This window comes from Chrysochloris asiatica, unplaced genomic scaffold, assembly GCF_000296735.1.
Source record: "Chrysochloris asiatica unplaced genomic scaffold, ChrAsi1.0 scaffold00042, whole genome shotgun sequence".
Taxonomy (NCBI): domain Eukaryota; kingdom Metazoa; phylum Chordata; class Mammalia; order Afrosoricida; family Chrysochloridae; genus Chrysochloris; species Chrysochloris asiatica.
Window position 1 is genome coordinate 5,257,032 of NW_006408560.1, and position 22,061 is coordinate 5,279,092.

Here is a 22,061-nt window from a genome sequence, read left to right on the forward strand (position 1 = left end):
GTGGGTTAATGTGGCAGACTGCAAAGCCCTTCGAACTGCAAGGTTGGCAGTTCAAGCTAACCAGCCGCTCCTTGGAAACCCTATACAGGGTTGCTATGGGTCGGAATTGACTCAACGGCACTTTACAACAACAATAAGGTGGAGGGTCAGAGAAAAAGAGGAAGACCCCCTCCCCCCAGTGAAATAGATTGACAGAGTGGCAGCATCAATGGGCTCAAGCGTGACAACAATTGTGAGGTTGGCCCAGGACTGGGCAGTGTTTCATTCTGCTGTGCATAGGGTCACTATGAGTCAGTACCGACTCGATGACACCTAACAACAACAGCTAACAATAATAATAAATTAATAACATCAGTAACTAATCTTCCAGGGTGGTCCATCAGTTCCCTCACGTACTTGTTTATCTCTCTACTGCTTTTTTCCCTTTGGCCTTTAAGCACAGCAAATGTTTTCCCATTTCAGGAAAAAAACCTCCCTGTACCCTGCTTCTCTAGTCTACTGCCTTATGTTTTCTCTCCTTCTCATTGTAGAGTGATTTGTGCTTATTGTCTCTACTGCTTTACCTCCCATTCATCCCAACCCAGCACAGTCTGGTTCCTGCCTCTACCTCACACTTCAAACTGCTTTCCTTATGTTCCTTGTCATAGTTCTTATAACAGAAATACCAAAAGTAGGTGGTGGCTTTAGAGAACAGAAATTTGTTTTCCCAGAGTTCTAGAGTCCCAAGTCCCGGTCTCAGCCATGCTAATTCCTTCCTTATAGGTAGTCTAGGGCATTCCTTGGATTGTGGGGGGTCCTCACATCTTCTCAATTGATGTAGAAAAAGGATTTGACAAAATAAAACACCCTTTCATAATTAAAAAAAAAAAATTACTCAGCAAAATAGCAATAGAAGGAAATTTGTCAACATAATATTTTGGAACCTTCAATGGCTTTACAGAAAGATTAAAAAAAGCAAGGAGAACTCAGAAAAAACTTAAGAAGAATTCCTGAAAACTCTTCAAGAACAAGCAGACAAAATAAATGCAAATTTTGAAATAATACAAAACCTGCAGTTAGAAATCCAGAAGATTAATACTAAGTTTTCAGAAATGGACAATACATTGAAAGGGTAAAGGAGAGGATTCGAAGCAATGGAAGTCCGAATTAGTAAACTTGAAGATAAATCTCTCAATACTAGTATATTAGAAAGACAATCAGAAAAAAGAATGAAAAAATCTGAAGGAAGCTAAGAGTTATGTGGGATGCCATGAAGAAGAACAACTTACAGGTGATTGGAATACCAGAACAGGAAGAGACAATTGTCCGACAGCTGTTGGAAGAAAATGTCCTTAGCATCATGAAAGACAAAAAGATAAGCATACAAGAAACTGAACGAACCCCAAACGGCAGATCCCAAAAGAAAATCACCAAGACATGTCCTAATGAAACTTTCAAAAACCAAAGACAAGGAAAGAATCCTGCCAGCAGCTTGGGAAAAACAAATAGTTACCTACTAAGGACAATCAATAAAACTAAGCTCTGATTTCTCAGCAGAAGCCAGGAAGGCAAGAAGGCAATGAGATGGCATACACAAAACTCTGAATGAAAAAAATTACCAACCAAGAATCATATAACCAGCAAAGTTGTCCCTTAAATCCGATGGTAAAATTTGGATTTTTCCAGATAAATAGAAATTAAAGGAATTCATAATAACTAGACTAGCTTAACAAAAAATACTAAAGGGTGTGTTCTTTGGCTGAGATTCAACAACAGCAGATAGCAGCCTGAGATTACCATACATGATACCACCACCCAGAGGGCAATCCAAATATAGAAGTTTTTTAAGTTAAATAAAACCTCCAAGACTGAAAACAGAGAACCAAAGATATCAATGTATAATGAAGTCAACTACAAAGCAAAAAGAGGGAATGGTGCAGATACAGAACTTTAAAATGGCAAGGAAGTCAAGTAAATTTAAAGATAAAATAATGTTTTAAGCAGGGAAAAAATTCATAAATTGCAGGGTAACCTCAAAGACAAATAATACACCTTCAAATAATATTTATCATAATAAACAAAGGAAAATCACGATTTAGTAAACATTGTTGTTGTCAAATGCCGTTGAGTCAGTTCCAACCCATAACAACCCTGTATAGGGTTTCCGAGGAGCAGCTGGTGAGTTTGAACCGGTGACCTTGTAGTTTAAACCGACTTTGCAGTCTAGCGCATTAACCACAGTGCCACACCAAGACTCCGTTAGCACAACAGAAATGTAATTGAAAAGAAATCCCACAAGCAAAATGAGATCAAAAAATTATGTGGAACAAAGAGTGCAACAGCACCACACACAGAAAAATGACAGCAGCCAATTCATACCTATTGATGATTATACTGGATGTAAATGGAATCAAGAAACAGAGCGGAGAGTCGCAGCCAGGTCTGCTCTTGGTCCACACCGTCCGCCCAGCGTCAGCCACCGCCATGGGAGTGCAGGTGGAGACCATCTACCCCGGAGACGGGCGCACCTTCCGAAGCCGCCAGACCTGCGTGGTGCACTACACGGGGATGCTTGAAGATGGAAAGAAATTTGATTCCTCCTGGGACAGAAACAAGCCCTTTAAGTTTATGCTACGCAAGCAGGAGGTGATCCGAGGCTGGGAAGAAGGGGTTGCCCAGATGAGCGTGGGTCAAAGAGCCAAACTGACCATCTCCTCAGACTATGCTTACGGTGCCACTGGACACCCAGGCATCATCCCACCAAACGCCACTCTCATCTTTGATGTGGAGCTTCTAAAACTGGAATGACAGGAATGGCCTCCTCCCCTAGCTACCTGTTCTTGGATCTGCCACAGAGGGATCTGGCGCCTCCAGACACGCGCACGTGACTCCGTATGGAGCTTTTCCCGACGTTCAACTACACTCTTTCTATAAACATCAACCCTGATTGAATGTGTTATGTCACTCAGCTTTGCTTCTGACACCTCCATTTTCTCTTCCCCTTTTTCCTTGTATGTAAGTGACTTAAACTATATGCCACCCACCTCAGTTACTTATTTTATTTCGTTCTGGTTTTGGGGTGAAGATTCAGTTTCAGTCTTTTGGATCTAGGTTTTCAGTTAAGTATATGATCCAGTATTAACAGCACAATGGGTGAACTTTAGGGATTGGTGTGGGGTGGGAGGAGGGTACAAGAAACTTTATTTTATCTTATTTTTTTGGATGAAACTTTTATTATATATTAAACATTCGTGCTGCTGCGCTGCAAAGCCATAGCAGATGTGAGGCATTGAAGGATGATTTTTTTCTCCACGTTGAGAAATGTCCTTGGGTTGAATTCAAAGCCCTACTCCAAACTGAAGTGGGGAATCGGAGCACCTTTGCCTCCCCTGGCCTCACTCACCTTCCCCTTAAACTTTCTGCCTTTCGAAAGCAGGTGGTTTCCACTGTGGTGTTGGACACCATGGGCCAGCATGGACCTCTTGAAGCCTTCTTTATGGCCTGGTTTGCCTTTTTTTTTTTTGGCCATCCTATGTTTTTTCTAACATTTTCAGGACTTTTGTAATTTTCGTAACTATCAAAAATCCACCACTTCTTAAATTTTAAGAACTTTAGTTGAAAGTTTAAATTGAAGGTGCTGTTTGTAGACACTTAACACCCAACGAAAGCCCAGCCATCATGACAAATCCTTGCGTGTTCGCTAAGAAAATGATGCTGGTCATCGCAGCTTCAGCATCTCCTGTTTTTTGATGCTCAGCTCCCCCTGCTGATCTCAACGGTTTCCTGGCTTTTTCCTTCCCCCTCTTACCCCTTTGCTGTCCTGTGTAGTGATTTGGTGAGAGAAGTTGCTGCTGCCCCACTCCTCCTCCCATCTTCTGCACCACATAAGAATTTCAAGTTTTATTATTGCAATAAAAGTGCTTTATGCTGGCTTTTCTCAAAAAAAAAAAGAAACAGAGCGGAATGAATAAGAAAACAGGCTCTTTCAATATGCTATATACAAGAGACATATCAAAAAAATGGAGACAGCATAAATGCCTATCAACAGAAGAATGGTTAAACTTTAGTACATATGTACCATGGGATACTACAATAAACTGGATAATGATGAATCTGTGAAACCCCTCACAACATGAATGAGCCTGGAGGACATGATGCTGAGTGAAATTAAACAATCACAAAAGGACAAATATTGTCTGAGACCAAAGTTATAAAAAGTGAAAAGATTTTCTTAATGAAACTATCTATGATGGTTATGGGGGTGGGGGGATGAAAGTGGAGGATTATTCACAGGCTAGAGGATATACACATGTTAACATGGGTGACAGTAGGAAATATACAAAAGAGCAAGGTTAGCAGAGGAAAGATGAAGGTAGCCTGAGACACAAGGAGGAATGCAGTAAAGGTGAATAGAGGTAAATACTGTTAACTGTTGGTACATGAAGGGAATTGCAAGCATGTAATGAAGCAAAGTGTATATATATGACTAGTTGAATGTAAAGCTGATGATCTGCTCTGTAAACCTTCACTCAATTCACAATAAAAAAAAATTTTTTCCCAAAGATTAGAGTTGTTATGTGCCATCAAGTTGGTTCTGACTCATAGTGACCCCTATATAGGGTTTCCAATAAGCTACTATTGGGATTGAACTGCTGACCTTGTGGTTAGCAGTTCAGTGCTTATCGTACAGCATCAGTCTATGCTAAATCATGCTCAAGGGTTTGCACTTCCAATTTCAAAAATATAAGAACGTTTCAATATCGACTCCCAATAATTACGGATTTTTATAAGTAGGCCTTATGTAAGTGGAGTTTGTCTTTAATCTCTGAAATAAGTTAACAGTCTCTAAGTAAACAGACCTTTTAGCATAAAATAGACTTTATAAGGCATTTCTCACAAGAAAATCTATGTTGACATTCTGTCTTCTTTCTCTTCCAGATATTTTTCTTTGGATTTGGGTGGCTTTTCTTCATGCGCCAATTGTTTAAGGACTATGAGGTAAGGATTGTTTGGGTTTTGCTAAGACTTTATAAATTCACATTGTTTAAAAATGATGGGAGACGGTTGCCTCCACTAAAGCTAGACTCTATCCATTGAAGATAAGGAGTCTTTGCCAAAATAGTACTACACAATTCTTAAACTGAAGAATAGAATTCAGCTTACTTGTTTGGTTTTTTGTTTTGTTTTGTTTTGTTTTTTTCAAAAAGACAAGTCATGAGTTCCAGCAGCAAGGAAATATCTTAGTCATGTCAATATAGGCACCAAAGTATAAACCCAGGAAGTTATTCTTTGTCAAATAATTAATTTTATTTTATAATATGTTAATATCAAAATGTAAAGGTTAGTCTGGTTCTTATCTTATGCCTTGGATTCAGAAAAACACCACCCTAGGCTGGACGGTTCTTTTTTTTTTTTTTTTAATGTTTTATTGTGAATTATGTGATCGTTTACATGGGGGACCATTAGTTTTACATTCATTCCATCATATATCGTTTCATTGCCATAGTTACAATCCCGTCCATGCATCATCAACCAACCAAATGGTATAACCTGCAAGCCTGCCCTACCCCCACCCCCTACCACCCCCCGGTTATCAGCACATAGCTCCTTTCCCCCTCTGGATCTATAGTCCCCAGCTGCTACATCTCTCTGCATCATCGTCTCTGTCTCCATCTCAGACAACACCGCTCTCTGCTCTTCTCCATTGATGGTCCCAGGGCCCTCCGCTCCTAGACTGAAAAGTTAATCACTCCCCTTCTTGCTATAAAATGTCCACCTTTACATTTCCAACCCTCCCAATCGGTCCTGATAACAATTATTCACTATTGCATCCCAAGAGACCCATCTGCATTTCTTTTCATCAGCCCTTTCTAGACAGGTTAGATACTACTCATTGGAGACTCTACCTTCCTCCATGCCCTGTGGATCTAGGTTCCCTCTTGAAAGCTTGTAAGCCAGTCACTTCCTGCCTTTGTAGCTCCCCCATTTTGGGTAGCCAATGTCCAAGTTGCCCATCCCTGTGTAGTCTTTGTGTGGAGGGGGTGGGAATGATTCTTGCAGTAGGTATTTGTTTCCTCCTTTGAGCTACTGCATCCATAGGTATAGGTCAAGTTCATCAAATTATATCAGATAGGCTGGGCAGTTCTTAATCCTCCTCTTTTGGTAATAAGTACAAACTTCCTTTGGATCATTTCTAGGATGTTCACCATTTAACCCCACCCAAGAATTTGGATTGTGGTCCAAAAGAGCCCAGATTCCTTAAGGCCGCCCAGGAGAGGTTCCAGAACTGATCTAAAAGTCTGCAGAGTGTTGAAGAACCTCTTTTACTATTATCCATTCTATGAGGAAACTTCAGATTGTTTCTGTACAGTCCCATTATCTTTTCATTCCATTCTCCTACAAACTTTTTGAAGCCTCCTCATATATGCTTTCATTTGTCATTGTTTATTAATGTGTGCCAGAAATTCTAAGTACTGCTTCTGCTTCATCTTCTTGTGCTTCAAATTCTTCATCCCTAGGAGGATGTGGGCAGTAGTGACCCTTGATTCACTGATACAGTTTGGATTATATAGTGATGTAGCATTTATAGAAAGATTAATATATATATATGTACATATATATACGTTGTGTTTTTTAAAAGTTCAGTAGAGCCACCTAACTTTGATTTATGACTAGTTCTGGGCAAGTTGTGGCCACAGCCCTAGTCCCAGTGACCTAAGAGTTTCTTCAGAATTCGTTTTCTGACTCATAACCAGAAAGTGATTATCAGTTTAATATTTAAAACAAGGACATGACTCTTCATCTTTGTTTGGCCTTTAACAGGTGCGTCAGTATGTTGTGCAGGTGATCTTCTCTGTGACGTTTGCATTTTCTTGCACCATGTTCGAGCTCATCATCTTTGAGATCTTAGGAGTGTTGAATAGCAGGTGTGTATGGGTACATTATACCTCTCCTCTTGAAGAGAACCGTGTTAATTTCTTTAGTGGAAAAGTTACTTGGTCTCTTAGCTGAAAAAATTTACTATGTGGTTAGTTTAATCTCCATTACCACAATGAGCATAGCAAATATGAGTCCCAACCACCTTAGTAACTGATTTGACAAAGATTGTGAGACAGCAGGAAGAAAAAGTTGACTAATTAGATGGAATGTATTCACTCCTAGTAGCCTTATATTTCCCCTCGACTCTTACTGAATTCCAGTGCTGGTCCTTCATTTCCTGTTAATTGAAAATCTCTACCTGAAAAGACTCAAATTTTATGCTCAGTACTATGTAACTGTTTAACTGAGCTCTAATTCTTGCTGGTTTGGTTATCAGTGGTGATTTTACAAGTATGGTCGAGTCTCGATTGAACATACAGTGTTTTTTTAAAAGCAACTTCTTATCCCTCCAAATATAAGATTTGTTAGTTTATTGGATAATCTCTCCAACTGATTCTTGCTTGAATTCTTATGTTGGAATAAGACTCCTAGCAGAGAAGGGAAGCAATCTTTTCATTGAAGTTTTTCATGAACTTTTTGAAGCTCCCTCATACGTGTTGATCATGTCATGGTCTACCGTGTCTATGCTTAGAGCTAAAGCATTAGCATTCTCATTTTAGTGAGTGATGTTGTTGGGAGACTAAAGTGGTCACATTTATCTTTTTATCTATTTTTTTAATGTCTATAAATGAACTGACTAGTTGGATAAAATATATTCAGCATTAGTTCACAGAATTGAGGGTGCTTTGGGATACTTAAGAGATTTAAAGTGTTGCCTTCTCCGCAGCCCAATAATGGTTCTTTAACTTGAATTGCAGCTCTCGCTATTTTCACTGGAAAATGAACCTGTGTGTAATTCTGCTGATCTTGGTTTTCCTGGTGCCTTTTTACATCAGTTACTTTGTTGTCAGCAACATCCGACTGTGTGAGTATTTTACGTTCTCATGTCAGTGCATAGATTGAGATGTGTATTTGAGGGGATTGTGGTGTGGAGAGCTTCATTTCTACATTACTTTCAGTAGCTGCTGCTATTTCTAGGCAGCTTACACACAGCATCGTAAAACGGTTGACACACAAATACTTATTGAATGACTTATTGGATCAGTTGTCCTACTACAGCTTTCTTCTGTTTCTGCCACCTTATATGTCTCGTAATTCAGCCCACATCTCCATTTCAGTCAAATTTCGCTATGGTGATAAACATGCTTTCACTAAAAATTGTGTGTCTCATTATGTATTTGACAAGTGAACAAGCTACTCAAATATTAATTAGCATGGGGTCTTGGAGTGGCACTGTAGGGTAAGTACTGAACTGCTAACTGCAAGATCTGCAGTTCAAATCCACCAGTCACTCCACAGAAGCCCTATACAGGGTCATTATGAGTTGGAATTGACTCATTGGCACTTAACAGTATTTATAAGTAGAGCAAGCTCTTTCACATACCTGCATGTCCATTTTCCCTAACGAGTCTTGTCTCCTCTGTCTTAGTGCATAAACAGCGAGTGCTTTTTTCATGTGTCTTATGGTTGACCTTCATGTATTTCTTCTGGAAACTAGGAGATCCATTTCCCATTCTCAGCCCAAAACATGGTAAGTGTATGGCAGAGGGTGGGGGTGAGTATTTAGCTTTCTAATGTTGAAAACATTTTATTAAAATATCTGATTGTGGGTTATTTCCCTAAACAGTGTTATTTCTCTAAAACTTTTGTTTTACAATTAAAATTCTCCCTCATCTAGGAGATATCAAAATTTGTTCTAGAGCAAGACTTGTTGACCTTGTATTAGTGAATAAATTCCAAGAAAATAAGGTTGGGGAGGGAGTGATTATGGCCTTAAACCTATAGATTTTGTATACTGAATAATGTGAATAGATTAGGGGTGAGATTTTTTTGTTGTTAAGTGCCCTCAGGTCATGCCGGGTTTCTGAAGAGTGGCTGGTAGCTTTGAACCGCTGACTTTGTAGTGCCATACCAGGACTCTGGGGATGAGATAGCCATATGCTTTCATCAGATTCTCACAGGGATCTGTGACCCAAAAGGTGGATGACCACTGCTCAAGTGATGTTTATGGGAGTGAATTTTAGGAAAATACACTGTTAACCACAAGGTCAGCAATTCAAACTGACCAGCTCCCAGGTGCTGTTACCACCCTGCATTGTTTACTTTGATCTTTTAGGTCTCATGTCAGTTGTCATGAAACCAGGTAACATTCACAACCATAGCTGCAAGTAAGTCTGGAAAGGGTGGCTTTTAGTTTACAGCCTAGTACGAAAAGATGCCAGAGGGTGATTCGAATGAATTTTAAGTGAATCCATCTCCTATTGTTTTAGTTGCCAATGAGTCAGTTCCAACTCATGGTGACCTCAAGTGTTACAGAGTGGAACTGTTCCATATGGTTTGCTTGGCTGTAATCTTTATGAAAGCAGTTCACCAGGCCATTCCTCCACAGAGCCAGTGGGTGGGTTTGAACAGCTAACCTTTGAGGTTAGCAGCCTGTCACAAACAAACTATAGATGAGCACAAACTATTTGAGCCACCCAAGGACCTTAAAGCCAAACTCATTGCTGTCAAGTCAATTTCAACTCATAGCGTTATCCTATAAGACAGAGTAAAACTGCCTCACAGGGTTTTCAAGGCTATAATAGCTTTCCCTCTTGGTGCTGCTGGTGGGTTTGAACCACCAACCATTCAGTTAGCAGCTGAGTACTTTAACCACTGTACCACCAGGACTCCTGTGGCCATCATTGTTGTTAAGTGCTGTCAAGTCAGTTCCGACTCTTAGCAGCCCTGTATAGGATTTCCAATGAGTGGCTAGTCGGTTTGAACTGATGAGCTTGTGGTTAGCAGTTCATTGCTTATCCTGTAGCACCACACCAGGACAGCTTTATTAGACAGTATTAATTACTTCCACCCGGATACATATTTATCACCTATAACTTTGTATGCCTAGTCTCTAGTGTGGAACCTGGCACATTATCAGTAAATAACCTTAAGTGTTAGTCTCTAAGGTATTAAATAAGATCAAGAAATTTAAGGTAGGTAGAGTCTCAGGACTGAAGTCTTGGGGACACCATAGTCAACTGACGTTACACAGCCCGCAAAGACAATGTTCTACCTCCTACTTTGGTGAGTAGCACCTAGGATCTTAAAAACTCATGAGCAGCCACGTAAGGTACAATTATGCATCTCCCCATGTGAGGAAGGAAGAAAGAAGAGTGGTGAAAATTGAAGGTGATTGGGATCAATTAGTCCATGGACTAATGGTATACACATACATCAGTCTCCATGACTCTGAGACCAGAAGCACCAGCCCGGCTATCGCTACCAACTGCTCTGAAAAAGATCACATTAGAAGGTTCCAGATAGAGTGGGAGACAATGTGGAACAAAACTCAAAATTATAAAAAAGACTGGGCTTCATGAACACTGACCTAGCCACTGGGGACTAGAGCTGAGAGTAAAGCGTCCAGCTGATAGGAAGAATGCCCAAACTTGCAGATAGCACCCTTTTGACCTAACTTCAGTGTCTTGATGATCAGAACTTGACTAGAAGACAATAAAGAAGTTTGATACAGGAAGCAAGTGTAAATTGCTACAATTTGGTGAACTTGACCTATACTTATGTAGTTGTTCAAAATACCAACTGAGAGGGAAGGAGTGTTTACATCAAGAATCAAACCTATCCCCTCAGTACACAGGGTGGATAGGGACAGGCAGCTGAGACATTGTCTACCTAATATGGGGCTGGAGTTGGGACTATAAAGGCACGTAGTGGCTGACTTACAAGTTTTCAAGAGGGAGTTAAGTTTCAGAGCGAGGTGGGGAAGGTAAAATTCCCCACTAAATAGTTTTTATCTTGTGTGCATGGGTATGGTGAAAAGAGATTGGGATAGGATTCTTTTGATTCGATAGTGAGTAATTGTTATCATGATGAACTGCAATTGGTCACAGCTATAAAAGTAGAAGATGTATAACAAAGAGGAGGAAGTAGTAGTAGGAAACATTCTGTTCTTTCTAATATGTCAGCATGCCCATAGGGAAAGATTTGCAGTAGAGAGCTCCCTGATATTGTAACTCTCATATAAACCTATTTCATAATAAGCCCATAGAGACAAGTTTGTTTGTGATGTTATAAATGAGGTAGAATAAGATAAAAAGAGCCCACCTGAGCTTCTGTCAATGATAGTATAAAATTACATGGTGTCCTAAAACCTGACTGTGACCTGTTCTCCAACTTTCTCCTTATGAACAGCCAGCACACCAGACCATGCCACAGAGAAGCTAAAGGCCATGCCATGTATTGTACCTGACATCCATCTCCTTTTCTAGATTCTGTGGGAATATTCTAAAGAGGATGCGGAGGGGAAGAGCTAGAGAGAGAGTTTTAAATAAAAGTCTATAAATACAAGGGGGCTTCAAGAAGTTCATGGGAAAATTCCATTAGCCTTTAATTCCATTTTTCCATAAACTTTTGCCGCCCTTTTGGATAATCCACACACAGTGTCTGACTGCACAAAGTGGAAGACATTACATAGTGGCAAAGAGTAAGAGAGGCCAAGCCTATATATAAGACTAGAAGGACTCTGTGAGCCAGTGCATAACATAAGATAGTATTCTGCAAGTCAGCTCATCCATTTGACCTTCCAATTAACTGGTATGTAGGAACAGTAGAGTCACTGGATAGTACAAATGGTTAATTCTTGACTACTAGCCAAAAAGGAGCTCTGGTAGCATAGTGGTTACGAATTGGGCTGCTACCCTAAGGGTCAGCAGTTCTAAACTACCAGCAATTCCGCGAAAGAAAGATGAGGCTTTCTGCTCCCGTAAAGATTTACAGCCTCGGAAACCCTGTACAGGGTCTCTAGGAATCAGAACCGACTCCACAGCATATCACCACCACCACCACTAGCCAAAAAAGTTGACAATTCAAAGCCCCCTGAGAAGCCTCGGAAGACAGTCTTGGCAATCTGCTTCTGAAAGGTCACACCCTTGAGAACCCTGTGGAGCAGTTCTACTCTGCACACATGGATCGCTCTGTGTCAGAATCGACAGGACAACAAACAGGAATAATGATGACTAACCTTTGTGTCATAGAAATGCTGACGTATGACAATAATATCTACGAGTAGTTTAAACCAGAAAAGAAGATACTTAATGAAGGCGCTCTGGTAGTATAGTGGTTACGAATCGGGCTGTGAACCGTAAGGTCAGCAGTTCAAAACTACCAGCTGTTCCACTGGAGAAAGATGAGGCTTTCTGCTCCTGTAAAGATGTACAGCCTCGGAAACCCTTTACAAGGTCACTATGAGTCGGAACCGACTCCACAACACATAACAACAACAATATACAGAGTCACTGAGTCAGAATTGACTCGATGGCACTTAATAACATTATACTGTCATTGAATTCCTAGTGTAGCACTGTAGGATAAGGTCAATTTGAACCTCAAGGTAGGCAGTTCAAACCCACCAGTCGCTCCTTGAAACCCTATACAGGATTGCTATGAGTCAGAACAGACTCAAGGGCACTTAACAACATAATGTTGCTATTGGGTACCATTTACTGACTATGCAAGGCTTTCAACTGTGTGGATCATGACTAGTTATGAACCACAAAGTATGAGGGTTCCAGCACATTTAATAGATACTGAATGGTTTAAAATTGGGAAAGGTGTGCACCAGGTTTGTATTCTTCCACGGTACTTATTCAATCTGTATGCTGAGCAAATAATTCAAGAAGCTAGATTATATGAGGAAGAACATGGTATCAGGATTGAAGGTACTAAGAGATCTTAAAATACTTACTGATGGAGATCAAAGACCACAGCCTTGGGTATTGATTGCACCTCAATGTAATGAAAACAAAAATTCTTATACCTCTGGAGCAATAAATAACATCATGATAAATGGAGAAAAGATTGACGTTGTCAAAGACTTCATTTTGCTTGAATCCACCATCAACCAACACACATAGAAGCAGCCGTCAAAAAAACAAATGACATACTGCATTAGGCAAAGATGTCAGTTAGAGGACTAAAGTGCGCTGACCCAAGCCATGGTTTTTTCAGTAGTTCCACATGCATGGGAAATCTGGACAGGAAGTAAGGAAGACCAGAGAAGAATTGATGCGTTTGAGTTACGGTGTTGGAGAAAAAAATTAAAAGTACCATGGACTGCTAGAAGAAGAAACAAATCTGTGTTGGAAAAAGTACAACCAGAATGCTCCTTGAGAGCCAGAATGGCGAGACTTCGTCTCTCATACTTCTCAGACATATCACAAGGGACCAGTCCCTGGAGAAGGATATCATAGTAGGTGAAGTAAAAGGTAGGTGAAAAAGAGGAAGACCCCTAATGAGATGAATTGGCACAGTGGCAGCAGCAATGGCCTCAAGCTTCACAACAATTGTGGGGATGGCACAGGACTGGGCAGTGTTTCATTCTGTTGTATGTAAGGTCTCTATGAGTTGGAATTGACTCAATAGCACCTAACAACAACATTATATTGTCATTACTATTATTACTGAAAGCCATTTCATTCAGTGTAGTAGAGTAAGATAAAAGCTGGATTGCAGCCAGTTGAGTGAATGGGAGGTAATTACGGTAGAGGTGGCAGTTAAGTGTAAACTTCTTTCAATAAGTCTGTCGGTGCACAGGTTAATAGAAAAGGATGGCTAACCAGAGATACACTGAAAGCCTAAGGACAGACTTTTTCTTAAGAAATATTGAAACTGAAGGAGTAAACAAGAAGAGAAGGAAAGATTGGAAGATACAAAAAAGTGAGAACAGGTGAAGATGCATGATTCTGGAGTAAATGGAAGAGAAATCAGAATAAAAGCACAAGTATAAAAATCCTAGCACTGGACAGACGCCATCTTGATTTGGAACCAACTGGACAGCACTTAACAACAACAACATTGTGATCTCTGCTAAGACTAGAAGCTAAATCTATAATAGCAACAATATCATAATGAACTTTGATAGTTTCAGGCAGCTCAGGCGTGGGCACAGGGAAGACAGGTATTTGACTATTTTAAAGCTGACAGAATACCTCAGTGACAACTCTGCTGTTTAGCCATAGCTGAAGTTGATTATATTTTGGAAAATAGAAAGTAGAAACAAATTAAAAGTCAGTTTTTCTGGATTCTAACCTCCCTGAGTTATTAAACATTGCTTTCTCACATTTATCCCCAATACATCAATGGCAGTATTTAGTTTAACTACTGAGTTGATTTTCAATGTTGTTGTTAGGTGCCGTCAAGTCGGTACCAACTCATAGCGACCTTGTGCACAGCAGAACGAAACACTGCCCGATCCTGAACCAAACTCACTACTGTTGGCCACGCTTTTGAGTCCATCGATGCTGCCACTTGGCCAATCCATCTCATTGGGGGTCTTCCTCTTTTTCTCTGATCCTCCACCTTACCAAACATGATATCCTTCTCTAATGACTGCTTCCTCCTGACAATATGTCTGAAGTATGAGAGACAAAGTTTGGCCATCTTGGCCTCCAAGGAGCACTCTGGCTGCTCTTTTTCTAAAATGGATCTATTGGCTCTTTTGGCAGCCCATGACACTTTCAGTATTCTCCTCCAACACCATAACTCAAAAGCATCATTTCTTTTCCGGTATTCCTTATTCACTGTCCAGCTTTCGCATGCATATGAGGTTATTGAAAATACCATGGCGTGGGTCAGGCACACCTTAGTCCTCAAGCTGACATCTTTGCTCTTCAACACTTTAAAAAGGTCTTGTGCAGCAGATTTGCCTAATGCAATGCGTCATTTGATCTCTTGACTGCTGCTTCCTTGAGTTTTCAGAGTTGATCCAAGAAGGATGAAGTCCTTCACAACTTCAGTCTTATCTCCATTGATAAAAATGTATATTGGTCCAGTGGTAAGGATTTTTGTTTTCTTTACATTGAGATGTAATCCATACCAAAGGCTGTGTTCTCTGATCTTCATCAGTAAATGTTTTAAGCCCTCTTTACTTTCAGCAAGCAAGGTTGTATCATCTGCATATCGCAGGTTGTTAGTAAGTCTTCCTCCAGTTGACAACGAAACACTGCTGAATCCTGGGCCAACCTCACTACTGTTGCCACGCTTGAGTCCATTGTTGCTGCCACTTGGCCAATCCATCTGTGGTCTTCCTTATTCATTGTGCAACTGTCATATGCATATGAGGTTATTGAAAATACCAGTATTTGGGTCAGGCGCACCGTAGTCCTCAAACTGACATGTTTGCTCCTCAACACTTTAAAGAGGTCTTTTGCAGCAGATTTGCCTAATGTAGTACATCATTTGATTTCTTGATTGATGCTTTCATGATTGTTGATAATTGATAAGAGCAAAATGAAGCCCTTGACAACTTCAATCTTTTCTCCATTTATAAGGATGTTATTTATTGGTCCTGTGAGAATTTTTGTTTTGTTTACATTGAGGTGCAACCCATACCCAAGGGTATGGTGTTTCATCATGATCAGTAAGTATTTTAAGTCCTCTTCCCTTTCCAAAAGCAAGATTGTATCATTTACATATCCATATTGCAGATTAGTATTGTTTGAGTTAGTTTTATATAATGTTGATTTTCTCAGTGTTGTTTCCCTTTGCAGTACAGATGAAAACCAGCTTGTCTGTATTACTCAACATTAATAAACCTGGATGTTTTTTAGGGATCTTGTCCATAGAACAGCTCATCAGCCGAGTAGGTGTGATAGGAGTGACTCTGATGGCTCTTCTTTCTGGATTTGGTGCTGTCAACTGCCCATACACTTACATGTCCTACTTCCTCAGGTAATGAGATTGTCGTCTTTTTTTCCATTCCATCTAGAGTACATGTACCATTATCATACCTAGCATCATTAATATTTAAATATTAGATCTATGGCATTTTTATTATTTTCTTCCTCTATCCCTCTGAACACTGACCTGGGAATTATCCTAAATGATTCTTATCACTTATATTGGTTTCCCTTTGTCATTTGTCCTATATTTGTTTATTGCTTTTTTTTTTTTCTCATTTATTTCTTAAATGTCAAACTTCAGTCCAAATTCCCAATCCAAACACACACACACGCGCACTCTTAAAGTCACATTTCTAGTAGACAATAATGTGTATTAATCCCAACTTTAGCCAATCAATTCCTTCCAAAAGTAGAATTATAGGAGATTATTATTCTAGGGTAATATAGAATAATAGGAGAATAAATATTGATTGGATTGTTACTCTATACAATTTTTGAAAAATAAAACGAATGATAGAAAAGTGGTAAAAATAAATAAGTAAGGTAATAGTGGATTTCTAGCAGCTATATTCCGTTAGAGGAAATACAGTGGTTCTGTAGGATAAACACTGGGTTGGAAACCACCAGATTGGCAGTTTGAACCCACCAGCTGCTCTGCAGGAGAAAGATGAGACTTTCTGTGCCTACTCAGAAACCCTATACAGGGTTACTTTGAATTGGGTTGGAACCAACTCAGTGGCACTTAACAACAGCAAATATTTTGTAGAACTAGATACATGTGTTATGCTTTGTTTCAGAACAATAATAACAAAGAAGTTAAGCATGTACTTAAAACAACATGAAGAATATAATGGATGTTGCGGAATAATCTAAAATTGTTGAACGGTCAGATGTTTTGTTATGTATATATTTTTATCATAAAAAAATAGTGAGACTTGCAGGGTAAGATGGCAGAGTAGGCAGATAACACTGAGCTGACCCGCTAACAGCAATGACATGGAGAGACTGAGTGAAACATGCAGATGGTGATCCTGGAACCTTGAACTTCAGAGAATACTTTAGAGGTGGACTGAGTGCCAACTAGAATAGGAAGGTAAACAAGCTGTAAGAGACAATAAAAACAGGTGGGCTGTCAGCTGGCCTGGAGTGGCGTGAACGTCTTGGGCTCTAGAGAGCAGGTGTTGATACAGCAGTCTGCAGACACAGGACACAGCTGGAGGTTGGTGACAAGGGCATTCAGTTATCCCTTGTTCTCATGCCCTCCTGATAGTGGTGTGGCCAGTCCCCACCCTCACCAACCCAGCGGCCAGTGGCACCCCTCTTGTGAAGCCTCAAATTTAGTGTATGTGATTAGACTCAACCTTCCTAAAGAAGTGCTGAGCAGGAGCAGTGAGAGAGAACCTGGCATAATACCCCTGCTTCTTGAGGTACGTGACTAACCCTAACCCTAACCACATTCACATTTCCAGTTTCTACCACATACTCTAGGAGATGGGTGAGTACCTGAAACACACCAATATATAATCATCAATTAAATATAAATACAACACCACAATGTCTCAGAATAGACAGTTTCAGCTTACAGGAACAAACAAGACAAGAGTGCCTCAAACAAGTGACCAAGGTACAGAGTCAGAAAATACAGTACTAGAAATGGTATCAGAATTACGTGATAAGGAATTGTAAAAAAAACACTATTTCGACACCTTTAACAGATTGCGAGAATGATCAAGAAAATTTCAGATAAAATCAAGAAAAAAACGACAAAACTATGGGAGTTTTTAGGAAACAAACTGACAAAGTAAATGAGAAAACAAGAACTATATAAAAATGACAATTATAAAGCCGTAAGATTAATACTAAGACCTGAAATAGATAATACACTAAAAGAGCAAAGAAGTAGAATTAAATTAGTGGAAGCCCAGATTCTTGACCTTAAAGACAAATCTCTCAATATTCATCTGCTAAAGGAACTGGTGTGGCACTATAAGATAAGCACTAGACTGCTAACCCTAAGGTTGGCAGTTCAAACGTACCAGTTACTCTTTGGAAACCCTGTACAGGGTCACTATGAGTCAGAACAAACTTGAAGGCACGTAACAACTAAAGAACGATCAGATAAAAAAACAAAAAAAAATGAAGAAAGCCTAAGATTTATGTGGGACACCAGCAAGAGGAATAGGAGTCCTGGTATGGCGTTGTGCATTAATGCACTGGACTGCAAAGCTATTTGAACTGCAAGGTCAGTGGTTCAAGCTCATCAGCTGTTCCTCGGAAACCCTGTACAGGGTCACTATGGTTTGAAACAGACTTGACGACACTTAACAACAGTAATCAAGAGAAATAACTTTCATGTGCTTGGAATTCTAGAACAGGAAGAGACATAAAAACCAGAGTTGTTAGAATAAAACTTTCCTAGCATCATGAAAAACAGGATGGTAGCCATTCAAGAAGTTGAATGAACTCCAAACAGAATAGACCTCAAAAGAAAAACACCAAGACATGTTATAATCAAACTTTTCAAAACCAAAGACAAAAAAATCCTGGGAGCAGCTCAGGAAAAACAAAAGGTTACTTACAAAGGAAAACTAATAAGACTAAGCTCTGGTTTCTCAGCAGATCATGCAGGCAAGACAATGGGATGATACATATAAAACTCTGAAAAGAAAAAAATTGCCAACCAAGAAGCTATACCCAGCAAAATTGCCCATAAAATGTGATTTTCAGGTAAATGGAAATTAAAAGAATTTGTAATTTAAATAGACCAACCTTACAAACAGGAGATCTTTGAACAGAAAACCAACAAAAGTAGACAACAATCTGAGGTTAACATATATGATAATCTGACCTAAACTCAACCCAGATACACAAATATTCAAAGTAAAACAGACCTACAAGATTGAACAACAACAAAAAACAAACCATAAAGTAAAAATAGGAGATAATGTATTACAGAACTTCAAAAAGAGAGGTTTCAAGAAAATAAGTAAGTAAACATTAACCTAACTGTAACACGAAAACCTAGACTAAGTCTTACTCCTAGCCCAGCCCCTACCCCTAACAGTAGCCCTAGTCCTAACCATAACACTAACACTAAACAAAGTCCTAGGCCTAGCTGAGACCTAAATATAGTCCTAGCCCTCACCCTCACTCCTTACTTATACCCACCCATCCACCAACAGTAAAAAATAGTGAAGAAAAAAGTGCACTTAAGCATACATCCTAAATGTCACTGAATCAAAGTTACGAAAGTCATAAGATAGCAAAGTACCTTCCGATGCCCTGAGACCCCAGAAATATTAACTATAAATGAAAGCAAAAGCACGTTAGCTAATTTATAGTCATGTTGTTTGGTGCCATCGAACAGAATGAAACGCTGCCCAAATCCTCTGTCATCCTCACAGTCATTAGGCTTGAACCCGTTGCTGCTGTCACTGTGCCAGTCCATCTTACGCACTTTACAGTTTTATAGTCCTAGTCTTGTTAGGTGCCATAGAGCGCTGCCCTGTCAATCCAGCTCTGAGTCGGTTCCTACTCATAGCAACCCTCTACAAGGTTTTTAAGAAGTGCTTGGTGGGTTTCAATATAGTCATGTTACAGCTCTCTAAAAAAGACCAACCGTTGAGTGGCTTGGTAACAATTGAGGTTTTTGTGTTATTCCATATGCCTGGCATTGTGTTAAACAGTGGAATCCTAAGGTATTACTAACAGTTTGTGCATTTTATAGGAACGTGACTGAGACAGATATTCTAGCCCTGGAACGACGACTTCTCCAAACTATGGATATGATCATAAGTAAAAAGAAAAGGTAAGATAACAGCACATTTTAAAGACTTATACCCTGTAATAATTTCTCAGTATGAAAATTTAACTGAATTAGTGCTGGCAGAGAATGACATCTTTTTCATTTTTATTATACAATACCATCAAAGGTTTAGCGTCTAGTCTTACATGAAAGAAAGATTTTAAAATTCATCTTGATTTCCTGAATTTAGATATTTTTCTAAATTTCTAATATTTGAAAGCACTGTATACTAAATGTTATAAAAGTTTATCCTCCTGCATCTTTACAAATTTTTTCATGTCTGATGGGTCCTTTCAAAGTTCCTTTTCTCTAGGAACTGAAATCTTTCAGGTCTTCTGATTAAATGTATGTTTTCAAAGTGGCATTTCATAACAACCTCTATATCTGCCTTTCACATAGTCTGGAATCAGATGGCGTGTAAGTCCCTGTTCTACCAACAGTGTGACCTTGTGCTAACTACTTAATCTCTTTATGCGTTGGTTTCCTCCTTTCTAAAATAGGGGTGATAATAATAGTGAATTAAGACATGTAGTCTTAGAACAGTAAATAATATATTGCTAAAGAAAAATTCTGAATTTCATAATCTCTCCAGGAGAATTCTTGGTTTGTTTTAAAGCTTTGGTTTCATTTGTTTATTCATTAGGAATTATAGAAAACCCAGTTTATGCTAGGCAGTGTACTAGATTCTAGAGATAGAATGATAAGCAAGATAATTAAGTCTTGCCTTCATGAAGCTTAGTCTATTATATGTAATAACTGTTGTTGTTAAGTGCCGTCGAGTTGGTTCTGACTCATAGCGACCCTGTGTAGGGTTTCTGAGGAGCGGCTGGTGAGCCTTGAATATCACAATGTATTTTCATTTTTCTTCAATAGACTTTTATAGTTAGACCTATAACCAAGTCAGAGATGCCTTCCTGCAAGAGGCAATATTAGATATTAACATGATAAAGGGGACTCAGATTCACCAACTAATTGTCGCTGTTTCTATGAGACTTTACTAGGGTTGTTAGAGGTAGACACGTATTTGAATATATTAACTTACTTGCATAGATTTTGTTTACAGACATTCTATGTAGTCCATTTATATAAATAAGTATATATGAATGCAAAAATAAACAACAAAAGCAAAATTATTCATATAAAGAGATTAAAATGTTCAGGTGAATAGATAAAGGTAAAGTCATGACCCCTGTCAAGTGTGCTCATGTAAGACATTTAATCACTAGTCATGGTTAGGAATTAGCTCTAATCTACACTCAGGTAGTTCATTCTCCTGTAGACCTTGTGCATCCAGGATCCTTAATGGTGTGTGGGCCTGCAGTTGTTGTTAAGTGCCTCAAGTCTGTTCCAATTCAATTGTGATCCTGTATAGGGTTTCCCAGAAGCAGCTGGTACGTTTGAACCACCAGCCTTGTGGTTAGCAGTCTTATGAATTTGAGTAGCCCTCAGAAGAATCAGCCTCCCAACTTGACCAAATTCTAATCAGTACATTGCTTTAGCCTGTGGAACCAACAGGGCACATTAGAAGGATAACATGGCAGTAACATGACAGTAGTGGGGCCCTTGGTATTCATATACCCATTACGCTTGAGTCGATTCCAACTCGATGGTACCTTGCTACTTACCACAACACAGAACAACAATATTTATTAATACTGATCACTGGGGAATAGTGAACCCAGTGACTAGAAATATTGTCTAGAAAACTAAAAAAAAATAGTGACTAGAAAACCATCTTTTGATTTAACAGTAGAGGGCCACAGTGAGATGCTATGTAAGAAAAACAGCATCTGTTATGTGCAAAAAAATTGATTGCTAAAACTGGGGGGAGAAATGAGGTACACTATCTTCTCATTTGGAACATTAAGTAGAAAATGAGGTTTACAGTAGTTGGAAAAAACTGTCATAACCCGAACTCATTTAGTGTGAGCTTGCTGCATAGTGATCAAAGCCTTTCAGCTTTTTTCAAGTTGAAAAGATTTTGTTTTTCTGTTTCGCTTGTTTTTTTTATTGATCTACATATTAAAGCTTATGTTTTGTAATCTTGGTGAGGCACAGTAGGATAGGCACTGGGCTGCGAACTACAAGGCCAGCGGTTCAAACCCACCAGCTGCTCCTCAGAAACCCTATACAGGATCACTATTAACCAGAACCAGCTGGATGGTACTTAACAACGTTTTGGCACCCCATGACGTAGGCTAAAGTAATACCTTTAGTCACAAACAATACTAGCACCATTTTAAGATTGAGATTGTGTTTTGTGCAACTATACCTTGGTTAGAAATCACTGTACAAGTCACATCATTATTAGCCAGTAGGGAAAAGGCATAACGAAAGCCACTACATGTATGTAAGAATGGCACAAATAAACATTAGTGACAACACCAAATGCTATAAGGATGCATAAAACTGTACCCTCATACACTGCTGGGGGAAATGTAAAATGTTACAGCCACTCTGCAACGCACTAGCAATTTCTTTTTTAGTTTAAAAAACTGAACATGTAGCGACCACACAACTGTACTCCTGGTCATTTCTCCCAGAGAAAGAAAGACTTACCT

General features: G+C 39.3%; 1 protein-coding gene and 1 pseudogene across 1 annotated transcript in view; both read left to right on the forward strand.

Moving 5' to 3' along the window:
• Nucleotides 1-2,451: 2,451 nt before the first annotated feature.
• Nucleotides 2,452-2,787, forward strand: LOC102813403 (annotated as a pseudogene).
• A 2,133-nt stretch (nucleotides 2,788-4,920) lies between these two features.
• Nucleotides 4,921-22,061, forward strand: part of LOC102813791 (Golgi pH regulator-like) — a 34,469-nt gene continuing 17,328 nt past the window's right edge. The window contains exons 1-6 of the mRNA XM_006861322.1: nucleotides 4,921-4,977; nucleotides 6,802-6,905; nucleotides 7,776-7,882; nucleotides 8,447-8,548; nucleotides 15,624-15,744; nucleotides 19,423-19,503. Coding sequence (XP_006861384.1) covers nucleotides 4,951-4,977; nucleotides 6,802-6,905; nucleotides 7,776-7,882; nucleotides 8,447-8,548; nucleotides 15,624-15,744; nucleotides 19,423-19,503 — 542 coding nt within the window. The 5' untranslated portion in view covers nucleotides 4,921-4,950. The remainder of the gene's footprint in view (nucleotides 4,978-6,801; nucleotides 6,906-7,775; nucleotides 7,883-8,446; nucleotides 8,549-15,623; nucleotides 15,745-19,422; nucleotides 19,504-22,061) is intronic.